This window comes from Phocoena phocoena, chromosome 20 (genome assembly GCF_963924675.1).
Source record: "Phocoena phocoena chromosome 20, mPhoPho1.1, whole genome shotgun sequence".
Classification (NCBI taxonomy): Eukaryota; Metazoa; Chordata; class Mammalia; order Artiodactyla; family Phocoenidae; genus Phocoena; species Phocoena phocoena.
This window is the reverse complement of record NC_089238.1, coordinates 31617745-31642890: the sequence shown is the minus strand read 5'-3', so window position 1 is coordinate 31642890 and position 25146 is coordinate 31617745. Positions and strand designations below refer to the sequence as shown.

The window sequence follows — 25146 nt, the reverse complement described above, 5'->3', positions numbered from 1 at the left end:
CCGGTCTACCAAAGAACCAACCAAAACACTGAAGACATGCTATTGAAAGCAAAGGAAGTGAGAGGTGGTTAAATAAATTTGCATTGTTATGGAGGCTCAACGAGCCCCTGTATTCCCCCTGTAAGGGCTGTAGGTGGGGTGCCCACTCTCCTGATATTGGAGGGGGGAGGCGTGTTTAGGGGGTGCTCCCAGGAAAGGTCTGTAGAAAAGGCCAAAATTCACACTCAGCACTCTGACTAAAATTTGTATACAAATCAAAGATTGAAATCTTAATTTGTTGTAATCAAGAGCAAAAGAAAACTTAAAAGGAATATGAATCCACCAGAGAGTTTTCTAGACAGCTCCACCTGCTACTTCTCCAGCCCAGAAGAGGACTTGTCTGATGGGAGTGGGGTCCAGCTGAAATTTGGAAATCTACCAGCTTCTTCCATGAGATCATCAGATGCTACCACTTAAAGTGCGTTGGGGCATGTGTCCTGTCCCCGTGGACAGGTGGGCGCCCCCTGCCTCCCGGCTTTGGGCAGGCGCAGCCAAGCCCAGAGTTACTGGCAGTAAAAGGTGAGCACGTTTTCCTGGTTTCCTCGGATCAGGATGACCGGAGGTCTGAGGTCCTGGGACAGCGTCTCCAGCCAGGCCATGTAGAGCGAGCTCGGGCACTTCCCCTTCCTCCCTATGGGCAAGGTGCTGTGGGGCAGGAAGAAGCAGCAGATGGGGAATTACCAAGGGGCCTTCCCCACACGGCCCAGTTCCTGGTTTGCTTTCTGAACAGCGTCTCTGTTTATTGGCCCCTTCAGAGCTCTTTCTTCCCAGCCACCCTAAGAATGACCTGCTGCTCTCCTTGAAAGCATGACCTGAAATGTACCTTCAGCCGCAAAGCATTTCTTTTCTTTTCTTTTTTTGGCCGTGCCCCACAGTTTGTAGCATCTTAGTTCCACGACCAGATATCGAACCTGAGCCCCGGCAGTGAAAGTGCTGAGTCCTAACCACTGGACCGCCAGGGAACTCCCACAACGCATTTCTAAACAAAGCCATGGCCTGCAAGGTCCCCATGATCTGGTCCCCACCAGCCTCCACAACCTCACCTCCCACCACCCGCAACCTCGCTCACACCGCTACAGTCACAGAAGCTTCCTTTCCACTCCTGAAAAAAATGGCAAGCTTGCTCCTGCCCCAGGGCCTTGGCACGTGATGTTCTTTCCACCCAGAAGGCAGTGGCCCCAGCTCTTCACCAGGTTGGCTCCTTTGATTCCCTCAGGTCTTGGCTCAAGGGCACCTCCTCCTCTGATCACCCTCTTCGATAACATCTTCCCATCTCTCTTCATCATGTCACCCTGTTTCATTATCTTCATAGCACTTCACACTCTCAAATCCTATTTTTATTTATTTGCGTGTTGTCTGTCTCCCCCCACTAGATGTATGTCCGCTCACGAGCAGGCTGGGTCTGTCTTATCCGCCTGGGCCTAGAACACAGTCTGACACAGTGAGGCTGTATGCCACTCATCCGACCACTCAGGTCATGCCAGCCTCGCCTCTCCAGCTACACACCTGCCTGTGGCCACAACAAAGTGATATGTTCACGTGTTTCAGCTGAGCGGCCTGGTCCTGCTCCCTGCCCCGTAGGTAAGGCCCTGGGAGCAGGACTCCGTTGTCGCCTGGGGAGGGCCCCTTGTCCGAACTGCAATGCTGCGCAAATAACAACATGCCCTGGGAATGCTCTTCAGCCACATTTTCACGGCTATGTTGGCAAGTGACTTTTCTACCACACTGAGATTCCAAAGACACATGGTGATGCCTGCAGCCGTCCTGCTCTTGGCTCTTGGAGGTGGCAGCATCGCAGCTGCCAGCTGGCGCTACGTGAAGCTGGGGCACCAGCACCTTCCGTGGGACTGCACTTTGTTTTCCCAAAGTACATCCACAGGTACTATTTCATCTGAACCTCAGAACCACCCTGGGGAACAGCTGAGGGAACTGGGCAGCCAGGAGGGTGCTGCGCGACACTGGGCTTCAGAGCCTGGCTCTGGGGTCAGAGAAGCTGTAGGAGTCGTGGCTTTGCCACTCCCTCAGCCACGTGGCTTTGACAAATGGCTCACTGGCCCTGAGCCTCGGTTTTCTCTTCCCCGAAGTGAGAACACACATGCCTCCTTCATGGATGCCTGTAAGCTCTAACAAAAACCCAACTTAGGAAGGGTGCTGCATAACAGTGCTCGCACAGAGTAAGCGCTTCACGGCGTCAGCAGTGCTGTCACCACGCATGACTATTTACCAGCTCGAGATGGCCCGCCAGTGAGTGGCAGAGCTGGGACTTGACCCGAGGTCCTGGGATCTTTCCATCCCAGCGGCCCCTGCTCACTGCAACTCCCACCTCCACTGAGAAGGTGAATTGAGGCCCCTAAACAGCTGTCCCTTATTTAAAATTCCATCCTCAAAGCGTCACTTGCCACAAACACTATCCTCCCTTAAAAAGCAAGGTCCCCAGGATTGGGGAACCCGGTGGGAACAAGGACATTCCATTAAGCCAGTGTCACTTTAGTTAGTAGACTGTGTTTATGTTTGTCTGGTGCCTTTCCAGGGAAAACGGAAGTGGGAATATGGAAAGCAAACTTTCCTGATTTAACAGTTACGCTAAAGGCTGGAAATGCCCTCCCGGAACTTCTACATCATTTTCTGGGACTGAATACAAAAACTTCAAAGACCACGAGGGGACTGGTGGCTGCGTTATCCAGGGCAGGGGACTCCCATAGCTCCTGCTGTGGCCTTTCCCTCCCGGAGCGGACCCTGTGCACCTGTCCATGCTGCTGATTCCCTCGGCAGTCTCCCCCAGTGTCAGCCAATGACACACTCTATTTATGTTCACAGGATGTGTGTGCTGTAAGCTGCTAATCTTTAGAAATAAAGCGGCTCCAGAACAAAGGAGCTTCTTGTTTAGAACTGCATCTCTTAGCCACAAAGAAAGGCAGCCTTGGATCAAACCTAGATGCGGAAATATAACCGTGCTTCAGAATCAGCATCTCAGGCTTCAAAACCCAGTTGCCACTTGACAGCTGTGAGATCCCGGCAGGTGCTGAATTTCTCTGAGACTCAGTTTCCTCATCTCCTAAGTGTGTGCGCTGTGGAGGGGATGGGGGTAAAATAGAACCACTTCATAGAGTTTTGAAAATTAATAAGGCCCAGTGGGTTGGGATTTGGGGATTAGCAGATACAAACTATTATACGTAGAATGGATAAACAACAAGGTCCTACTGTATATAGCACAGGGAGCTATATTCAATATCCTGTGATAGGAAATTCCCTGGCGGTCCAGTGGTTAAGGCTTCGCCTTCCAGCGGAGGGGGTGTGGGTTCGAGCTCTGGTTGGGGAGCTAAGATCCCACACGTCTCATGGCCAAAAAGCAAAACATAAAACAGAAGCAATACTGTAACAAATTCAATAAAGACTTTAAAAATGGTCCACATCAAAAAAAAAAAAACCTTAAAAAAATAGCCTATGATAAACCATAATGGAAAAGAATATGAAAAAGAATGTATATATATATATATATATATATATATGTATAACGTAATCACTTTGCTGTAGAGCAGAAATTAACACAACATCGTAAATCAACTATACTTCAAAATAAATGTTTAAAAATAAAAAAATAAAATAAGGCCCAATGCCTTGAGTGTCATAGAGGCTCAACCGATAAAATGCAATGTCGATTACTATTACTTTGACTACTACTGTTTGGCTTTGAGGAGGGAGCCTTTATAGAAGAAAGAGGGGTCTAGACCCAAAAGTTATGCCAGAAGTAGGCTGTCAGTGTGGTCAAAGTCTGTTGGGCTGGTTACAAGGCGGCTTTACCGGCAGCGCAGGTTAGGCTGAGCTCAAATGCGGGCATTAAGCAGATAAACCGCTGACTATCAGAGGGCAATCGAGCCGGTTCTGCCTCAAAGCTGCTCTAGAATCCAAGCGCGCTGACGTGCTGGAAAATGTGATTTTTGTCATTTCATGGAGGCTTGGGAGGGTTTTTTCATCCTTAGAATTTCTGCAAAATGCAGGCTCCTGGGCCCCACCCCAGGCCCTGATCTGGAAGGAATTGAGGAATTTGCCGTTTTCCACGGTCTCCCGGTGGTTCTGATGAAGGTGACCCTCAGAGCGAACTTTTACGGGCACGTCTCCGGGCTGGAGACTGAGCAGCGCAGCTGCTGTGCCCTCCCAGTGGAGCTGGCTTGACAGCCAGGGCCCCCTTGGGCAACAGCTGCGGCTGCCGCCATGCGCCATGCGGTGGGACGCTGTGTGCAGGCCTCTTCTCTAAGGTGACTGGACTCCTGATTATTTGTATCAGCCAATCCCACAAAGACTGGTGGGTGGGGGATTGGTTTTCCCTATGAGATCCAGGGCATGGAGGAGTGGGAAGGGAGAGGTGCCAGCAGGTAGTCACCTCCTTGGATGAAATTCCTCATCTTACTGCTTGAGAGATGGACTCATTTTAGCAGCGAATAAACTTAGAATCATAGCATGTTAGCGTGAAAAAGAATCTTGGAAATAATTTAGTTTAACTCTTCTCTATAATCAGGGAAACTGAGTCTCAGAGAAGGAGGGTTACCTGTCCAAGGCCACACAGCGTGCCGGCCAATGGCAGAGACAAAACGCAAATCTGTTTTGGAGATGGCACTCAGGAAGAGGTGGTTTGGCACACCCACACCCCCTGGCTGGCACACAACAGGTACCACACCCAGGGAAAGTCGGGGAGCCATTCCAGGATGAAGCCATTGCCACCGTCTTGCCGTCTGACCCAGTCAACGGCCAGGCTAACCTGGCCCTAGAAACATTTTCTGCAAGATGTTAGCCAGAGGCTTGGAGATAAACCCACTTTCCTTATACCACAGTCCCCACATCAAAGGCAACACGAAGCACTTTCTTTGTACAAAAAATGATCTTCCTAAAAGCTCCAGGAAACATGGCTTCATAGAGCCATCTTCGTGGGCAGCCACCTGTGCATTCACAAAGTCCCCCACTGAGAAGGGTCCCAGGCTGGGCTTCATGCTCTGCTATCACTATCTTGACATTCTTAATCACTTTTGAACAAGGAGCCCCACCTTTTCATTGCACGCGGGGCCCTAGAAATCGCGTGCTCCATCTTGATTTCTGGGTACGAACAAACAGGTTCCACAGGCTTCCCTGCTGTCCTGCGGAATCCGGAATCCGCAGGTGGCTCACCCCAGGAAATGTCAGGTACTCCGCTTGGCAAATGCCCACATTGCCTCTTGAGCTGGGCCTTTCCCAGCCATGGTCTGCCACCCTGAGACTCCCTGTGCCACTGTTACCTTCCCCTCATCTTCCACTCAGCCTCAGCCAATACCTGCCCTAGCAAGGCAGCTCCTAACCAGACACAAGCAGCAGCAACGGAAGCTCAAGGAGCTGACAGGCACGGAGACTGGAACAGCCAGGGCTGGGGCCGGGCTCTGCTTCCACTGCCTAGACCTGGCACCAACATCAGTTGGGGGTGGCCGGTGGCCAAGGAGGGCTGGGTGGTTCCCAAACAACTAGGAATCGATTTTCTTCTGGAATGAGCTGGGTCCCCTTTGTCAAGCCAAGTTTGGCAGGAAAAAGCAGTGGATAAGGGAAAAGCGGTGGTGAGGGGAGTCGGTGAGACCCGGGACACTAGGGCCCCAAGACCTCTGCCAGCTGGCGCTCAGGCGAGGGGCATGGGGCAGATGCAGGCCCGGTCACATGCTGAGAACCCACCCGGGCTGTGTTTAAAGGAGCTTGGGGCCCTGCATCCTCACGGGGGAAGGCTTGGGTCCTCAGCCAGTGGCCACCCCTGCAGAGCTGACACATTTGGGCTCGGTGACAGACTTCTCCTTCTGCAGGGCACTACTTACATGATGACCAGAGCGGCATCCTGGGAGTAATCCAGCAGAATCTCGTTCAGCCTCACCTGCCGAAGGGACTGGGCGAGGAAAAGCCACGTGGTCACTTCCCATGTCTGGTGAGTGGTCCCGGCCAAGCCCAGTGGCCTCTTTGAACATCTCAAACCAGGTGTGTGAATTGTTGCCCCTAAATTATTATAGACTCTCCCACCCACAAGAAGGTAAGTGAATGCCAAGCTCACCTCCTGGAGAAGCCCCCTGGGTGTTTCCTTCCTGACTTTATTACCATGACCAGCAGGATCATGGCAGGGAAGAACCCCTCACATGGCTGGGAAAGCTGGGTTCAAATCTCAGCCCTGAGGGTTCCTAGCAGAGAGCCTGAGCAGGTAATTCACCTCCCTGAGCGTCACTGTCCACAGCTGTGCAATGGGTACAACAGTGCCCTCTCCCGGGGAATTTGGGGAGGCCTGAGGGAGATAATCTATGCAAAAGCTCCAGGCCAGGGGAAGCACTTGATCAGGCGGACTTGGAGCAGGGGTGGAGCTGCTCTACCTCTCCCAGAACAGAGTAGGCAAGAGCCTTCTGTGGACACAATGCTTTACTCAGCATTTTCCAAGGATCTGGGCAGCTGTGGGAGGGGCCTCAGGGCTGCTGGGTCAGGGAATTCCCCAAAGCTGGGGTGGGTGCTGGGTTGTGTGGGGCTCCCTCCCACCCCAAGGCCTATCTCCAAATTGTTCAGAAACGACTGACACTCAGGGTCTCATAGTGGACGGACACCCCACGTGAGAGAATGGAAAACCGAGGGGAAGTGAGTTCACATAAATGTCACAAGGTCGGCATTTTGGGTGGAATCATTCTTCGTTGTGGACCTGTCCGGTGGGTTGGAGGATGTTTAGCAGCATCCAGGCCTCTACTCGCTAAATGACAGTAGCAATCCCGTCTGCCCCCCACCGGAGGTGACAGCCAAAAATGTCTCCAGAAGTCACCAGATGTCACACTGCCCCCTCAGAACCACTGACCCAGAGCACACGGGAAGCAGAACTGTGGTCCCCAGGCCCCCAACTGCTCACCCCACCTAAAAATGGCCTTGGCATCCACCACTCTCCTTTAGGCCCTATCAGCGTCCTGAAGATGCTGCCTGGGAAGCGGGGCGGGGTCTACAGCTAAGGGGAGAAGATCAGCCAGCTTTGTTGGCCCACAGGACAAATTGTGCCTTGACCTTCACCACCTGCCTTATGCATCCCTTCCTGCACACATGGAGGAACAGGGGAGGGGAGGGAGAAGGACTCCAGGCAGTCCATTGCCATGGCCAGGGGGCGGTGACTCAAAATGGGCAGGGGGACCAGGCTCCCACGCCAAGGAGGCTCCGAAATCAACCACTGGGTCACCCGTCAGCCCGAGCATGTACGGCTTGAGGACACCTCAGAGGCTTGGGGCAGGGAGAGTAGAATCGAGGGTTGGGGAGGGGGTTAAGGAAGCCCAGGACAGATGGGGCACAGGTGCTGACCCCTGGGAGCCCCTGGACCCCCACCCCACACCAGCAAGGCCCTTCTCTCTCCTGCACCTTGACTCTATTCTTGTTAATCTCCTCATCCGAGATCTTCCAGGGGCAGTCCCGCCTCATCTCCGTGACCGTGGCCTCGTCTTTGAAACCATCATTCAGGCGGAAGGGCGCAATCATGTCCTCAAACCGCTTGGTGCTGGGGACAGAGAGAGCAAGTGAGACCAGGTGAGATGCCCGTTTCCAGGGGAACCAGGTCCTCAGAGGGAGATGGAAGTGGGTGCCACGGGGACATACATTTCAGGCTAAAACCCATTCTGATGCTGCCTTTTACATCAAAGCAGCCTCTGTGTTGAATTCAGCGCTGACGGGTGGGTCTGACTTTCAACAGAACTTCCACAAGTTGTCCACGAAGACCAACCTGTGATCCACTTCCATCCACCTGTCCATCCCCCAGGTATTTACTGAGCACTATTCTGTGCCAGGCTCTGTGCTACACAACAGTGAACAAACCAGACAACATACCCCATCCTCACAGAGCTCACGGTCTGCTGGGCAACAAATAAGCAAATAAATACAGATTGGAAGTATTATGAAGGCACAAACTGAGTACCGGGATGGGGACTAATTGGGCAAGAAGACCTCCCTGGACCCAAGGATGCCTGTCCTTCTGAAACCAGCTATGCATAGGGTAGGGGGTGCTGGAGCAAACAGAACTGAAGGTGCAAAGGCCCTGAGGCAGAAGCACGCTTGGGCTGTTTGAGGAGCAGTGAAGGAGCCCATGAGTCCAGAGCAAGGCAAGTGCAGGGGAGAATGGGATGCCAACCAGTATAAGTCAGGTAAAGGAGAAAGAGCCAGCAAAGGGTACTGAAAGGAGGACCACAGAGGTAGGCGGGAACCAGGAGAGGGTGCCATCTTAGAAGCCAAAAGAAAGACTGTTTCAAGAAGGATCACTGTGTCAAATGCTGCTGAGAGGCAGAGAAAGATGAGGACAGCAGTGGGCTCTGTGGATCTGGTGGTGCGGAGGTCATGGCCGAGGCTAGAGAGAGTGATTTCAGTGGAGCAGTGGGAGGGCAGCCAGACTGGAGTGAGCTGGAGAATGAGGGATGGGGAGGAAGCGGCCACAAAGAGTGTAGCATCACTTTGGAGAAGGTTGGCTGTGCAAGGGAGGAGAGAAATGGTCCAGGAGGTGGAGGCAGATGCAGGGGCAAAGGGGGGCTTAAAGATAATATGTGCTGGATGCGGTCTGCACGCTGGCTTGCGCGATCCTCTCCACTGAGGAAGGTCTTCCCGCATCTCTGTTCACGGCCTTTCTCAAGGCTCTGCTCCTCCACCAGCAGAGACGACCCTATATCCTCCTGTGCATTCTGGCCCCTGTCTGCAGCATTCTGATGGCTCTTGATGTCCTCCCTACACCTAAGCCGGGGTAAACCCTGCAGGGCAGGGCTGCAATTTCCTCATCTCTGCCCCTGCAGCTCAAGCACAGCCCTGAGAGAATGGGAGAGTCAGTATATCCATCACTATTAAATAGTTCCTTTCTTCTCTTCTTGATTTCCTTCCCTCTCCAGGTAAACAAGGGTTAAAGAGGTCAGGACAGACCTTACTTTATTGAGAAGACAGAGTCCTGGAAAACCTCACGTAGACAGATTGAGATAAAGCAATCCTATTGTAAATGTCTTCTTTTAAGAATATAAAATTGAACCATTAGGAGAGTAAATCATCCCTTCTGGCCCCACAATTGAGCCCTGATACAAATTCACACAGGAGTTTGCTTAAAGTCCGCCCACTTGCCATTGCATGGGCAGGCAGGGGGAGTGGTCCCTCAGACCATTCAACATCTTCCCCCCTCCAAGTGCCAGTGGGTTAATATAACATCAGGGGCCGCAGCCGCCATGTTTCTGCCTCAGGGCCTTTGCACCTTCCGTTCTGTTTGCTCCAGCATCCCTCAGCCCCGTGGAGGGGACGTGCCTCTGCCATGGCCCCTGCAGAAGGAGCTACCCTTTAGCATATGATTCTGCCATTCCTGGCCACAGCCAACTGGACCAAAGGTAGCCAAGAAATAGGCCTTCCAGTGGCCTTTACCTTAGCTTGGCAGGAAGGGGTGAGCTGGGCCAGTCACGGTCCCTTTTTTAGGCACTTAAATTAAGCAACACCCAGAGAAGGAAGGAGGCAGCTTGTAGCGGATTGGGACTGCAGGGAAAGTTCGAGACGCAGGAAGAGCTCGGAAGCTACAAGCAGGCAGAAGCCACAAATCTGAAGAAAACCAGTGTAGGTAAAATCAGCCTTTTGTGAATAGCAAGCAGCCTGGGTTCCTGAAGTGTGAAGCTGGAGACTCCCTCAGCCCCCAGGTCTGTGGGGTAGGTGGGGGGGTCCCTGGCAGATGAAACACCGGCTTCTGCTCGAGGGGCAGGATAGCCATGATTTGTACCAGTAAGAGCTTCAAAAACACTTGGTGTGTGATAAAGCATAAATGTGAACATTCTTTGGCCTCCCGCCCAGGTGTGTTTCTGGCAAAGACCACAGCTCTGATATGCAAAGGACCAGCAGGCAGGGGGAAGAGACACAAACAGAAATTAACGGCTGCACACTCGACCCTTCCTCTTTCTTTCCATGAGCCCAGTCTAGGTGGGGGCAGGAAGGACCATGTCCTTGCCCTTGGTTCACCAGAGAGAAAGGGCTGACCCTTCTGCCTGGAACCCCCAGCACAGAAAACTCACTGCTCAGCCTGCGGCTTCTGGTTGATGTCGGGAAGGATGTGAACTTCGTGGAATCCTAGCCGGAACTTGCTCAGCAGAGAAATGATCCTGGGAGATGGAGATTTTTTTTTTTTTTAATGTATTCATTCATTCAATGAGTTTTTATTGAGCTCCTGTGGAGGATATAGCAGCAAGCAAAACAAACCCTGCCCTCGGGGAGTTTACATTCTAACCTGGGAGGAGGGCAGACAATAAATAAATATTGATAAAGCAGGTCAGGTGATGATGAGTGACATGGGAAAGGAATTGTCCTAAGTATCTGGTGGCCACCTCTGGACTAGGGCGCCTCACATTTTAATGTCTGAGCACCTGCTGGGGATTGTGTTACAGGGCAGATTCTGACCCAGCTGGTCTGGGCTGGGACCTGAGATTCTGCATTTCTCACCAGCTCCCAGGTTATGTGAGGCCTGCTGGTTCACCGGCCACACTTTGAGAAGGAAGGGTCTAAGGGACGGGAGGCGAACTGCAGGAAACTCCTCAGGTGGCTGAGGAAACAGATAACACACATGAACTGAGTACAGAACCAGGAGCAGCAAGCCAGATGGCCCTGACTTTGCATCCACAGGGAGGAGACGCCAACTGTGGTTTGCGGCAGTCAGGGAAGGCTTCACAGAGGAGCTGGTGATCTGGCTGGATGGTGAGTGGTGGGTAAGACTTATAGGCCAAAGAGGGTGTCCGCACTGGAATCACCCAAGGAGCCTTCCAAACAGTACCCGTGCCTCGGCCCCAGCCCGCCCATTGCATCAGAATCCCGGGGCAGGACACGTGTTGGTGATGCCCCAGGACTAGGTGGTGGGGAGTGAGCACCCCAGGAGGGGAGTCCAAATGACCAAAGACATGAGGGTGCAGGGCATGGTGTGGAGCACGCTAGGGGACCAAAAGGAGATAAGCCCGACAGAGCAGGCTGGGGCCCAGCTGTGAAGCCACTGCTGGTCCCTGAACTTGGGAGTGAACTTAGGAATGCAGAGCTGTGGGCAAACATCTTGGTGTGCAGTGCTGGTTGGCAGGCCTGGGCAGGGCCTGGGTGGAGGCAGTCATGAGGAAGGCAGAGGACGTGGCCTGGTCAAGAGTCAGCTGGGGGGCAGAGGAGATTTCACACCCTTTGCTTGAAAGACATCCTGTGACCCCACAGTGTTGCAGCCTTGAACTAAACTAAACCTGCTGAACCCAGCTTTCAGTTGGAGCTGGAACAGGAAGCCGAGAGGGCAAAGCAGCCTTCGAGGTGTGTTTATCTTTTGGAGAGCACAGGGAAGTGGATGCTACGTCTCCCAGGCAGTGCTCTCCTCTGCATTGCTGAGAAGGGCCCTCTGGTAGAGAAATTCTCAGTGGGGGGTGAGGACAACGAGATGGGATTGCTGGTCACCCTTAACTCACGCAGTGGGTGATTCGTGGTGGGGATGTGGTCCTGGCACAGGACTAAAGTGGCACAAGCCACGGGGTCCTGACCCTGGGGCGTCATGGCGGGCACTAAAGGCTGGACAGGGTTTTCTCTCTGGTTAATTAACTGCATGATTTGAGGCAAGCCACCCACCCCGTCCTTCCCAGCCCGGCTGCACCCTCCAGCAGTCCTCCATCCTACAACCTTAGACCTCACTTGACCTTGCTCTAAAGAAGCAGGTGCCCAAATCTAGGCACATATGTGCCACCTGCCCACTTCCTGCCACCTCCACACCTGTGTACCTGCCTACTATTTACTTCCTTCTCAGCTTAAGTCAACTCACATTCTTACTTAGATACATCCTGAAAGGAAATTGTCCTCACAATTTAAACAGAAAACCAGCATCTCTTGCCAGAAAGATATGACCAATAAAGCCAGTAAACCAATGTCACTAAATTCTGGTGGATCCCATTTCCTGCCAAGCACTCCAGCCAGGCCTGCTTCCTCTTGTTTAGACAGAGAATCAGCCACAGAATTGGAGAATTAAGTCACTTCTCACCAAGAGATTCTTCAGGATTTTCTGCCCCTTATCCTGGCCACTGAAGTCACCTCTGGTCTCACCACGGGCAGCATACTCAAGCTTGGGGGGACATTGCCCTGAAAGATTCTAAGCTCCGCCTCATTTCTGAGGAGGAGGGGCCTTCTCCATCCTTCATTTCACACAAATCTCCTTGAGGTTTGTGGGTTTAAAATTTAACAGCTCTCCCTGTCATGGCCGGGACTAGGGCATGTGCATCTTATTAAAGGGGGACAGGACACCAAAACCACCTCTGAAATGGAGAGAAACCTGCTCCTGCCCAGAGCTTCCTCACCACAGCTGTGACCTGAGAGGGGCAAGCCCCCGGGGGCAGTGGAGTGGGGGAGGCAGGCTGGGGCAGTGCTGGGGTGACATCTACCGCTCCCGCGCGACCCACACAGTGCCCCCCACTTACGCCTTTCTCTCCTGGTCCAGCCTGTTGATCTGGCCCCCCACGAACACGCGGGTCCTGCATTTATTCCATCTCTTCTTGCGGCGGAGGAGATAGGGGATGAGGAGGGTGAGGCCTGGCAAGGAGGGTCTCGTGAGTCAAGAGGAAAATGCTCTCAGGATCCAGCCCTCTCTGAGTTCCCGCCCCGCTCTGCCACTAGCAAACCGCTTCCCCTCTCTGGACCTCAGTGTACCCACCTCTGTAATGAGTGTGCCAGACTAAACCAGGGGTGAAACGCGGGGCTCTGTGGGCTGGGGTTTATGTGGCCTGCACGATGCTTTTAAACAAGTGAGCTGGCATTTAACAATTGGGATATTTCACACGTAAATCTAGATCGCCGTCACTTATCACTGTGTAATCCACAAATGACTTCACTACTCTGTGTCTCAGTTTCTTCTTGGTAAAGGGGGTTAATAATCGTTCCTACCTGGGGATTGCGCTAGGTTAACCCGTGCAAGCACTTAGTGTCAAGCATACAGTCAGTGCTCATTCAATACTATCTATCACATCCTGTATACAACAGGATATATCTTACTGGAACAGACATTTTCTCTGTATCTAGGACTCAATCAGGGTGGGAACAATAAAGCTGAGAATGACATGCTTTAAGAAAAATGGGAGAGAGTGTTTTTCTTTGGGAAGTGAAGGATATCCCTACAGCTTTCCTGTGCACCAGGCCATCTCTCCCATTTATGTCATGTGCCTGTGACCCCAAGGGCCTGTCCAGTCTGAAGGTTCCACCTCATGTTGACCTCAGCTGCTCCCCTAAGTCTCCCATTTTAAAGTTGAAAAGCATGGGGCCAAGAGAGGGGCCCAGCCAGGCTCCTGTGAGCCCAGGGGCCCCTATTTCCCTTTGCTGGGCTCCAAGGTCCCACCAGAAGCCTTGTCGAGAGTGACCAGGAGGGGCATGCTGAGAGAGTAAGTTATAGAGGGGAGACGGCTCGGGGGGATCCGGCGTCCTGGGGGCGCTGACCTCCATCGTCGAATAGCCAGTAGATGTCGATGGTCTTCTTTCCCTGCTCCGACTGGAAGATGGTGCTGGCCTGCTCTTCCTGCACCAGGCCCTCGGGTTCCACTGCAGGAGCAGAGGGGCAGGTCACGTGGGAGCAGAGCCCATCCAAATACCCGAGTGTGTCTGAAAACAGAGCGAGCTGCCCTGGGAGGTGGGCTTGCCGTCACTGGGGCTGTGCACGTGGTGGCCGGAAGCCCCTGCTGCAGGCATGCACTGGGGGACTGGCCCGGAACACCGCCAATGGGCCCTCCTGATGCCGAGACTCCAGGAGCAGGGACCCGGGATGGGCAGGGCTGGGATGCGCCCCTCCCCTGCTCCCAGCTTCTCTCTCCTGGGATTCTGGTTGGCACTGGGGGGGTTGGGGTCATTCTCTTAACAACTCCACTGTGCCCCTCACAGATGCACACAGGATGCCCCCAGCTCCTGCACTGCAGGTTCCCCTGCCTGCCAGAGAATCGCTGCCCCTCCCGGTTGGAGCCTGGCCAGGGGGGCCTCAGAGGGGTTGGGACTTGGGCTCCAGAGCTCACTGGGTAGGGGTCCCATGATGCCTGGACACTGAATTCTCCAGCAGGGCTGGCAGTCTTTATCCTGCTCCCCGCCCCACCCCCCGACTCCCTGTTGCTTAATCCCAGGGGTCTCAGGCACCACTGTCACAAGCAAAAACCTCCTGCCCTTGCCCAAGTTCCCCGGTGGCCTGTCACTAGCTGTTCCCAGGGTGAGAGCGCCCTGAGCCTCTGAGTGGGTGGGACTGACCCGTGCCGGAGACAGACAGCCTGGCTCCACTGGCTCTGGCTTCCTTGCCATCCTCTGCTGGGTCAAACACGGGGTTAACTGCAAAAAAGGGGGAGCTCTGTTCCCAGGCTCTCCTGCCTGGGGCTCTTCCGGGCTCCCCCTTACCCTGGGAAGAAGGTCCTGACTCTCAGCTTCCACAGATCTGGCCTCTGCCTCCTTTCATGCTTCGGCCCCACCCGGCTTCCTTCTGCTGCTCAGACAGGCTACGCTCCTTCCCACCAGGCCTCAGTGGTGAGTGGCGTGGTGAGTGGTCCCTGGGCCGGGAGCCCTCTTTCCCCAGCCCTCCCCTTCTAGCCACAAGCCCCCTCCTCAGAGAGGCCCTCCTGCCCTCATGCCCTGTGTTGGCCTCCTCAGGACGCCTCCTCAGGACACCTCCTCAGGACGCTGTCGCTGCCTGAAGTGAGTCCTGTGTCCGTGTGTTTCCCGCCTGAATGTCAGCTCCTCAAGGGCAGACTTTGTTTTGCTCCCTGCTGCACGCCCAGCACCTAGAGCAGCCTCGGTCAGGAGTGTGGCCACTGCTCTGTAAATTCTGGTTGCATAAATATTCAGTAAACTACTGCTGGGTGCCAGGCATGCCCTCGGTGACCTGGATGAACAAGACTCAGGCCAGCGTGGGGCGTTCACACCTCCTGGTTCCCTCAGCACTGCCTCCCCGTTTGTCTTCATATGCGTTCCTTCTTTCACACCTCTAAAAATTACTCATTCAGATCTGCCTGTTTACATGTGACTTTACATGTAACACACATCCCTACTCAGTGCCCCAATCCTGGTTTTGGAGACCAAAACACCCAGTTTTCATGGCCTTTCTGGGTGTGTTTTCATACTCTGTTGTCTTTACGTGACCCTCTCTCACCCCTGTTCTCTTTCTTCCTGGCTATTAGATCCTCTTTATCCCACTGGTTACAAAAGTTCTTATCGTGATTCGGGGACCTCTGGGGTCCAGTTCTGGTTCTGGCCCCAGCTGGAAGTAAGACCCTGAGCTCGTCACATCCCCTTTCTGGACCTCAGTTTCTCCATTTAGAAACCTGATGATCTACATCAAAAGCTGACTTTCTAGGAGTCTGTGACTTTTTTTTTACTAATTTCCCCGTCTTCCCTGTACCACTTAAAAAAAGTGTTCTAGAACTTTCTGATATCCTGCTCTGATTTTGATGAGGTGTCAAGAAAGTGGGGTGTGTACTCACTGTACGCCTGCATCACCTTCGAGACGTTGAGCCCCTCACGCATCCTCATGACACACACACTGTAGTTGAAATCAAAAGCGTCGCTGGAAAGAGAGGAGGTGGGGTCAGCCTCCCCTTGGCCCCAGCCCCCAGCAGGCCAGGTGTCTAGAGCTGACCCTGCCTCCCCCCATACCCTTCCTCCTCTCTGGGCCTCAGTCTCCCCATCTGTATAATGTGCAGGCAGGACTGGAAAGGCCCCCAGGACCTCACTAGCTCTACCATCTGTGGCACTATGGATCCTACAGACCCTGTACTTGGGGAAAACTGAGTCAGACCAGTCTTAGGGCCAGGCCCTGTCCTCCTGATACATGCAGCTACTCCTCACAACTCTGCCAGCAGAGGTGGGGATGGGAATTACTCTCTCCATTTGACAGATGCAAAACCTGAGTTTTAGGGAGTAACTTGCCCATGACACACACTAAGGAAGTGGCCAACTGGGATTAGAATTAAATAGCTGAGGCTGGAAACCCTGAGGACAGGTATACACACAAGAATGGCCTCGCTCATGAAGACATCAATAGGTTGTCTATATAAATGTCTACAAGGCTCCTACCTCACAAGTATATTTACTGCCTGGTTGACACAGTGCCCAAGAGCCCAGCACTAGGGCTAATCTAATAGGCTAAGCACTGCCCTCTCTGGACTCCTTTAATTACACATCACTGGGACAGGGGCCTTTCAGGCCCCAGCAATTTGGAGTTTCGGCATGTTGAAGCTGGGGGTTCCTGAAAAGCAGGTATACACCGCCTCCTGTTGTAATTTTGTTAGAGGCAGTGAGATGCACTGCTCAGAGTCATACAGCTGGTTCACAGCAGACCTGGAAGCAGGGCCCAGGTCCCCAACACTCAGCCTCGTGTTCTTTAAATGCTCCTACACACTGCCTCTCTGTACCGCGTCAATGCAGAAAACAACTCAGGTAGGCATTTTCTGGACCTTGCACAGCAAGAGCTGAAGGAGAAAGAGTTTGGAATTAACCCTAAAATCCCTAGGGAGTTTAAACCCCTGGTTCAATCTCCCAAGCTTGTCGCCTCCTCGGAGGCCTGGTTTCAGAGGTACCACCTCACAGCTTGAGAGCTGGCCATCTGCAGGTCTTCTGCAGCCTCCAGGTGGACACAAGATTTTCACCTAAAAACCCACATTTTCATCTTCTCTGAAAAACTAGATCTAGTAACACGGGGCCCACATTTCTGCCTGGGCACGATTAGCTGGAGCCAAATAGCAGCTGTTCTCTCCAGTTTGCCACAATCCCCACTGCTCCCTAATGCCCACTCTGGGCCCACTTCACTGTGTTACCTGCCTATTTCTGCTGATCTTGGTGTCTATGACTCACAGGTCAGAGTGGGGAACCCTCAGACTGTCTTTTTCTTCCTCAGCTTCGAACGAGTGGACTCAGCTTCTTACAGCACCCACTGTTTGCCCCTCTACTTCCCAAGGCCCAGGAAACTCCGAAGGCCCAAATTGAGAGACCACAGGCTCTGCCTCCCTCATGCCCTCACTCACTGCAGGATGCCGATGTAGTCTTCCACTGTGGCCGGGTGAGCCGACTGCCAGTTCTTCTTGAACCCGACCACCAGAATGTTGGGCTTCATCCTCCCGAGACCTGCAGCCTGCCGTGGCGGGGGTGGGAGGGGATGAGGTGAGGAACCAGGCCACAGGCCCCATGGGGCTCTGTTCTGTGACTAGGGTGGGGCTCCATCTCAGCCCCAGCTGTCCTCTCTGCCATGTCATGGGGGCTTAGGAAACACATCTGCCAGTTCAGGGTCCTGTCTGCCTGGACACACCCACGAGAAAGGTGAAGCTACAGCCAGAGCTATTCCCCTGCGGCCTCTCCAAGCCGGGGCCAGCGGCTGGACTGTCCCATAAGTTCTGGATTATCCTAGCTCCAGCTTCTCTAGTAAATTATTTCTTATAACAAGGGACTTGAATTTGGATGTCAAGCTTGGAGTATTCCTGGGTCGTCTAATCCTTACATCTTTTATATTTCTCTTTTTTTTCATGTTAAAATTTTTTTTTACTTTTTGAGGTGAAACTTACATAACAGAAAATCAACCATTTAAAAGTGTATAATTCAGTGGCGCTTAGTATACTTAAAATATTGTGCAATCATAACTCCTACCTACTCTCCAAATATTTTTATAATCCCAAAAGGAGACCGCGTATGCTCTTTTTTCTAACTTTGAGAAATACTGAAAAGGATTCCCCTATGTTGACTCAGAATTAACAACTGTTATTTTATTTATGCATCCCATTACAAATGAAAAAACTGAACAGTAAAATGAATTGCCCGGTGGAATGTTCTAGAACTTGATCTGACCGGTGGTTTCACAGCACTGAGCAGTGTCTGCATATGTAAACATTTATCAAACTATACACTATTTCAGTTTGCTGTGTATAAATTATATCTCAAAAAAACCAAAATCACAAAATGTGTCATCAGCTCCCACAGGCCTCCAAAGCAGTTTCCCCGGGCCCTGGGCACTTTGAGAAAGTGTCCTGAATCAGCACATCTGGAAAGGCAAGAAAGGCGGGACTCCTGTTGCAGCAAAAGGGGCTTCAACTAGCCCTTCACGGCATCCCGCCTTCCAAGTCATCACACCAACTAAGTCCTGTGAGGGAGCCCCGGGCCCACGCACCTGCATGAGAATCTGGACACCGCTGCGGAGGTCCTCAGCGATGACGTCGGAGTAGAAGGCCTTGATCTTCCTCTTGTTCAGCCACTTGGTGTGCCCGTTGGCGATGAGCCGGAGCTCAGGCATCCTCTGTTTGCGGGGTCCCTGTGGGTGACAGGGGCAGGTGACATCAGGGGTGGCCTTCACCCTCTGGCCTGGGACTCAGCCCCTCTCCTGCCCTGGAGGCTGTCCCCTGAGCTCATTGCTGGTTCTCCTTTATGGAATTAGGGGAGGAAAAGCAGAGGAGGAGGGAGGGGGAGGGGTGGAAGGAAGATGGAAGGAGCCGGTGAGAGGCAGGACAGTGTGGGCAAGCCAGGGAGAGGGATGGGGGAGGGAGAGAACCTGTCCTGGGCACCACAGCCCCTCCTGCTGCCCCCGGGGGTGGACCTGGTGCCCAGGGGCTCCTCCAGGAGTACAGCCCCGCCCCCCTGCAGGGGGCACTCACAATGAGCACGTGGCCGCAGACCATCAAGCTGAGATTCCGGGTGAAGGTGCCCACAAAGTCCACCAGGGCCGGGCGGAAGTTGGGGGGCCCCGTGAGCACCAGGCACTGGGGGCTGAGGAGGGGAAGGGAAAAGGGTGTGAGCCGTCAGGACAGAGCTGGGGGTCTGGAGGTGCCCCTGGAGTTCCAAGGGTGGTGGTTGAATCTGTGGATGTGGAACCACGGATACTGAGGGCTAACTATGCTAGGCTTTTTATATAAGGGACTGGGGGTGGGGGTGGGGAGGTGGGGCTGGAACCAATTCCCCGCAGATACTGAGGGACGACTGTATTGCCCTTTGCATTTGTATTGCCCAGAGCATATTCCGCTGTAGAAACTTAGGTACAGAGAAGTCACTAGACTTGCTTGGTCCCCACTGGGCAGCGTCAGCCCTGGTCTCCTGACTGCTGAGCAGTGCTCCTCCACCCTGTTTCCTCTCTGCCAGGGGGCCATGCCCACCATGAGTCTGCCGGTCAGGTGACAGGCCTTGGCCTGGAGCATCCCGGAGCAGGGTCACGGCCAGCCCTGCCTCCCAGGCATCCGCAAGGCTGCACTCACCGATAGTTCTTGATGTGGTCCTCCACCTCGTTGAGACCCACCGAGTAGCTCAGGGCCAGGTTGTAGGAGCCAGCCTGTACCGAGGAGCCCCAGTTCACCTCTGAGGGGCGTGTGCAAGGTTAGAAGTCATGGGAGAAACCAGACATACATATGTTGACCTTCAGGAACCGAGCACCGTGGGAGCAGGTAGACAGCCTGTAGATCTGTTCCTAACGTTTGCACATGCAATATGGCTACACGTTTAAACATTATGCATCAAGCTAACGACTCTACAAGACATTCTCCTCCCTTGACGAAAAGATCTTCACAATGACCTGGAAGGCCGGGTTCTACTTTAGAGCGCTAGGCTTTCCCGGCATTCTGCATCCCACCCCCAGATTGCTGTCACCCTGGGATCCTTGCCTGCATGCGTGTACACATCCCCGCCCACACGTCCAGGCTTGGGCTGGCTGCCCTTCAGTCAGGCAGCCCTCGGTCTGGTGTGCACACCAGTGGGTCGGCCACTCTCAGGAGGATGGACCTGGGCAGGCAATGTCAGGTCCTGCGTGTCCGGGGGTGGGGGGTGGTCTAGTAGTAGAGGTGTGGGCTCTGAGTGGGCACACTCCCGGGGGCTCCTCAACCCGTGGGAAGGGATGAGGCTGGAGCACCAGAGGGGGGGCCCTTGAGAGCACAGCGCCTGAGGCAGGCCCTCTGGCTGAGCTGACAGGCAGGACGGCTTGGCAGCCTCAGGGCGAGAAGGGACGCGTGACCCTCTGGGCAGCCTGCGACTGCACACCTGGCTTCTTGTAGATCACATAGAGCAGGAGGAAGAGGACCACACCGATGGCGATGAGGGCCGCCCACCAGGTGAGAAGGAACATGATGACCACGGAGATGATCGCCCCAAACAGTGCCGCCCACTTGCTGTAGTATCGGAATGAGGGTCTCCACCCTGGGTGGGGGGCACAGGGCAGGACGTACGCTCAGTACTCTGGAGCCTCCTCCTGGGCCAGCATAGCTGGGCAGGGCCTGGGTGGCAATGCCCGCAGTGCCCAGGGCTGGGGTCCCAGTCTGTGCCCGCCCCCCCCACCCTGCTTCCTGGAGCTGGGCTTGGAGGCTCTGGTAGGGCCACACACCTGCCTTGGCTGTCATCCTGCCATGTGAACAGGCTACACCAAGGGGGAGGAGCTTCCTGGAGCTGGGCTTGGAGGCTCTGGTAGGGCCACACACCTGCCTTGGCTGTCATCCTGCCATGTGAACAGGCTACACCAAGGGGGAGGTGTCCAGCTCTGGCTAAATATGGCCACAGGACATCCAATGTCACAGCAGTGCTGGTTTCCGGGGCTCACACAGAGCCGAGGGGGTGAGATGGAGGGGAAGGACATGACTCTGCCTAGCCCCGCACCTGCAGGCCATGCCAGGGCCGCCACTAGTGACAGCCGCTCCACGGCACAACTCCAGGGCACCATGGTCCATGGTCTAGGGAAAAGGTGGCCCCAGGACCAGCCCATCGGCAATTTGGGGCTAAGTAGAAAAAGACTTCCTTGAGACTCTTTACTGCCATCTGCCAGAAAATTTTCATAATAAACATAAAAATCTATAACATCTATGAGTGGCACCCCCTGGAGTTGGGCAACGTGCAACCTGCTGCCACCCCGTCTGTGACTGACGATTCTGTTCCCTCTCTGGGGAGTCAGACTCCTGACTCCCTTAAAACTGGTGTAGGAAGGCACTAGTAAAGTCTCTGCATACTGTAAACAGTGCATGAATCCATGTATAGTGTACATTGTAAGTGCTTGATAAAGGATAGCTGTTATTACTGTTATTATATGAATGGTCCCTTTAATTGATTTCAATTTGAGAGGTGACCTTGGTCTGCCCACCTGCATCCATGCCTTCCACTCCCCGCTCCATACCCCAGCCCCAGGTGCCTCCCCGCATGAAGGGGGAGGGTCTTGCTTACCGGGTGAGTTGGTGATGGAGGCGTGGAAGCAGCTGAAGTTGATGAGGGCATAGGAGCACAGGAAGAAGTTGGAGATGATGGGGGCGATGGTGTTGAGCTCAGCTTCAGGGACCCAAGGGAGAGAGGAAACAGTCTACTGGGCAACTCCACCAAGGAGTCCTTGGTACCCTCCCTCTCAGGATAAGGGGACCCCAAATGGGCCACCGAGGCTCAGTGAGTCTCAACTTTCTCATCTGTGAAATGGGTTCATCATTTTGTGAATCTCAAAGTCCAGCGTTTTGTAAACTGTAAACTGCCGGCTCTAAAGAGGATGGAGAGCAGTGTGAGGGTAGATCCCATCAGGCTACGAGATGGCCAAGAACAGTGGCTATCACACCTCTTTGTGTGACCACAAATTACAGTAAGAAATACATTTTACAGTGTGACCCAAGACACATGTTCTCTATTTTCTGAAACCTTGAGACTGTATCTCAGTTCCACCCACAATGGAAACCCACTCAAGAACCGGCTCCTTCCCTTCCCTGTCTCATGAGCCCCTGCCCTGCTGCAACCCCTGGCATCCCTAGACACACTTTTGCATGTGAATCCTTGTCTCAGGGTCTGCTTCTGTGGATCCCAAAACAAGACAAACAACTCTTATGTGCCAGGCCTTCTGAACATGAGTCCATTGAATTAGCACAAGAGCCTTGCCCCAGAGCATTTGAGATCGTGATCCTCCATCTGAGGTACAGTCAGAACCACCCAGATAAAACGACATCAAACCCGAGGCAGGGGTGGACGGCAGGGTGAGCAGAAAACATCAGGAACATCTGGGAATGCCAGGCCTGACTAGGTGTTTCCATTCCCTGCTTGTGGCCCTGCTGCCTCTTCATCTGGTACAGGATCCAGGAGTATCTAGTATCCAGAAAGGTTCCCTTGAGTGGAAGTGGCTAGACCATTGGGTTATGTCTCATGGCTTGGTGATGCCAGCCTAAGTATCAGAGCAGGGATTCAGCTGTGGCAGGAAGGTGCCCCCCAGGCTGGGGAGGTTCACCAACAGCTGATCCTGACCCCATTCCTGCATAGGGACCAGGGACCAGGGGTCATTGTGCCAAGGCACAGCGATTGCCCTTGCTTGGTAGGGCCACCTCTCTCCTAGCAAGTTCTGCCTCGTTGGCTAAGTAAATCAGGAAGTACTGGGGAGTGTGCACACATGAGTGTGTGCGTATATGAATGCATGTGTATGTGTGTGTGTGTGTTTGTGTGATATACACACATGGTCTCTTCCTGCCCATCTGTGACACACCCTCTATGCATTATTACTCCCATTTTTCAGATGAGGAAACCGAGGCTCTAGGAGGTGATTTTTTCCAAGGTCACACAATTGGCATATGGCAAAGCCAGGATAGAAAGTCAATCTAATTAACTGATTAACTGGAATCTTTCTCCTAAGGCATCCCCTACCTTGGAGCCCAAGAGATCCAGCAGCTCAAGATCTGAGAAATGAGGTTGGTCTAGGTTCTATACCTACAGAGACAGTGATCCAGCTGTTTGTACCAGCTCCCGAGGAGGAATCAGTCAGCTTGTCCTGTGCTCCCAATGTGCTCCTGGGGGCTAGTTCAGACCTGGGGAGGGAGGTCCCAGCTGCCAGCACACAGGAATGCAGAGCCAGGGGAAGCATGTCGGGCCCTGTCCCCATGGCCCTCACGGCTGGCCGGGAGAGGTGGCTGCCCTGCGTACCCTGTGGCCACTCACCAATGATGATGAAGGCCACAGCAATGGCATAGGCCAGCAGGTAGCCACGCACTGGCTCATTGTTCTTGCCATAGCCTTTGCCGAAGAAGCCGATCAGCGGGTACAGCTGGTCTATGCACAGGCACTGTGGGCACAGGACGATGGGCTTACCCCGTGGCCGGGACCTGCCCCATCCCCTCCCCTGTGGCCACCTGGACCCCAGGCCCTGCTTGCTCTCTCCGTGACCTCAGCAGGGCACTTCCTGACCTGGGTCCCGGCTTCTGTCTCTTGAAAGGGGACTGATCTCCTGCCCTCCCCACCTCACCACGAAGACTGAAAGGGCAAAAGGGGCTGATCACATCAGAGGGAAACTGGGAGGGGGGGTTGCAAATGGGGTGCCAGGCTGCACAGAGGGAGTGAGGGGTGGGAAAGGCAGCTGCTCTTCAAAGCTTGGCACAGGAAGGGGCTGCTTCCTGCAAGCGTTTGCTTTACTAGCTCCTTTTCCTTCAGTCTAGACACCAGGTCATATGACTCCTCCAGGCCTTTGTGGCAGTCACCTGGGGCCCCCTGCACCTGGCCTCCTAGACACTCCTGCCCCCTTCCACAGCCTCACCTGGAAAACTTTGGCGGCAGAGACGAGACAGGCCAGGGCTGAGGAGAGGGTGGCCCCAAAGATGCCGGCCGTGATCAGGGGTGCGAAGCCCGACACCATGCTCATGGTCTGCAGGGACATGGGGTTCAGGTCCCCATGGCGAGGGGTGGGGCCCAGAGCCCCCCACCCAGGGCACCCCAGTCCCCGCTGCAGGCAGGGGCTGAGTCTGGGAGCTGCCACCTGAGTCTGCAACCTTCACTGGGGACCCAGTGCCCACCAGGGCAAGAACTGGGCCCAGGCCCCTACCTGAAGCTCTTTTCCCAGGCCTGGGGCCAGCCCCCCAAACCTTGTCTACCCCAGCCCAGTCCAGCCTCCACCCGGCCCTCCCTGCCTCTGGCAGGGCCGCGCGTACCTGGTAGTGGTTGATGAGGCCATAGCGGCAGCTGTGCTGCTGGGAGCACTCGGTAAAGTTCCAGCCGTAGCCACAGGCCAGCCCCTCGCAGGCGCCTGAGCCGGGGGTCACCGTGTCATTCAGGATCCCGGAGGCATCTCGAACCACACAGGAGCCTGAGGAGGAAGGAGGGCGTGGGGAGGCCTCCTTTCCCTCCTCTCCCCTCCCCTCCCCACCCTGAAAACACCAGACGCTTCTGCAGAGGGCGACATGCTGCTGATGGGCCAGCTCTTCCTTTACTTTATGATAATGATGATGATGATGGCGACAATGACTTTAGCTACCATGCAGGAGCACCTCCGATGCGCCAGGCCCTGTGTTAAGGACTTTAAACACTCTGGGGAAACAGGTATTACGACTACTTTTATTGTCATTGCCATTCTACAGAGACACAGGGAGCTTAAGTGACCTGAGGTCACAGGGGCCTCCTTAAAGTGGAGAACCGGATCTCAGGCCCTAAGTGGCTATGACCTGGGCCACGTCCCTTGGCCACCTGCGAGCAGCTCACCCCACGACGTGGCTATTGGGAACAAGAGCATGTGTGAGGATCTCAGTGAGAGGCGAGTGTCAGCAGTCCAGGCCTGGTCCACAGCCCTCCTCTACCATTCAGGCTCTGTGACCTTGGGCAGGTCGCTTAACCTCGCTAAGCCCTTGTTTTCTCCTCCGTCAAGTGGCAGAAATGATAGTGCCCAGATTAAATGCAATAAGGCATGTAAAGGGCTGGGCACGTGGTGATAAGTCAGTTGCTAGAGTCATCTTCCTCCTCCTCCTCCTCATTGTTCTGACCATTATTCCTGGAGTTGGAACATGACTTTTCCTATAGGATTTTCATACCATGGAATCTGTAACCTGAGGTTTGAAGGGACCAGAGGAGCCTGGGGTGATCCCCCATCTCCACCACAAACTACCCCCCAAGGTGCCCCCCAAAATAAAGTTCGAGGCTCCACTTCCTGGGGGTGCCATGTCCTCCCAGCCCAGCCATCCTTGTTAGAGAGCCAGGCGGCACCCTGTGACCCCTCCAGGGTCTGGGTCGGCAGCTTACCAATGGTGGCTGAGATAGCTAGGTAGGAAATGGTGGTCCAGAAAATGGCCATGAGCGTTCCCTTGGGGATGGCTACAGCAGGGTCCTGGAGGAGGGAGGGAGAGAGGGCATCAGGCAGCCCCTGGGCCTCCTCCCAGGCCCTGTCCTTGTCAGGCT

General features: G+C 54.1%; 1 protein-coding gene across 4 annotated transcripts in view; it reads right to left on the bottom strand.

The window, feature by feature from the left end:
• Positions 1 to 263: 263 nt before the first annotated feature.
• Positions 264 to 25146, bottom strand: part of SLC12A3 (solute carrier family 12 member 3) — a 35635-nt gene continuing 10752 nt past the window's right edge. For 2 of the 4 annotated variants that reach the window (XM_065899290.1, XM_065899291.1), the window contains exons 9-27: positions 24991 to 25075; positions 23910 to 24064; positions 23519 to 23626; positions 22927 to 23050; positions 21193 to 21294; positions 20026 to 20181; positions 19251 to 19350; positions 18657 to 18768; positions 18176 to 18316; positions 17043 to 17149; positions 15504 to 15586; positions 14311 to 14358; positions 14192 to 14194; positions 13489 to 13590; positions 12480 to 12591; positions 10071 to 10157; positions 7417 to 7552; positions 5865 to 5932; positions 543 to 684 (exon numbers count right to left, since the gene is read on the bottom strand). In XM_065899290.1, the coding sequence (XP_065755362.1) occupies positions 543 to 684; positions 5865 to 5932; positions 7417 to 7552; positions 10071 to 10157; positions 12480 to 12591; positions 13489 to 13590; positions 14192 to 14194; positions 14311 to 14358; positions 15504 to 15586; positions 17043 to 17149; positions 18176 to 18316; positions 18657 to 18768; positions 19251 to 19350; positions 20026 to 20181; positions 21193 to 21294; positions 22927 to 23050; positions 23519 to 23626; positions 23910 to 24064; positions 24991 to 25075 (1971 nt within the window). Of the gene's footprint in view, positions 685 to 5864; positions 5933 to 7416; positions 7553 to 10070; positions 10158 to 12479; positions 12592 to 13488; positions 13591 to 14191; positions 14195 to 14280; positions 14359 to 15503; positions 15587 to 17042; positions 17150 to 18175; positions 18317 to 18656; positions 18769 to 19250; positions 19351 to 20025; positions 20182 to 21192; positions 21295 to 22926; positions 23051 to 23518; positions 23627 to 23909; positions 24065 to 24990; positions 25076 to 25146 lie in introns of all 4 variants that reach the window. The other 2 variants (XM_065899288.1, XM_065899289.1) reach the window with 2 other exon arrangements.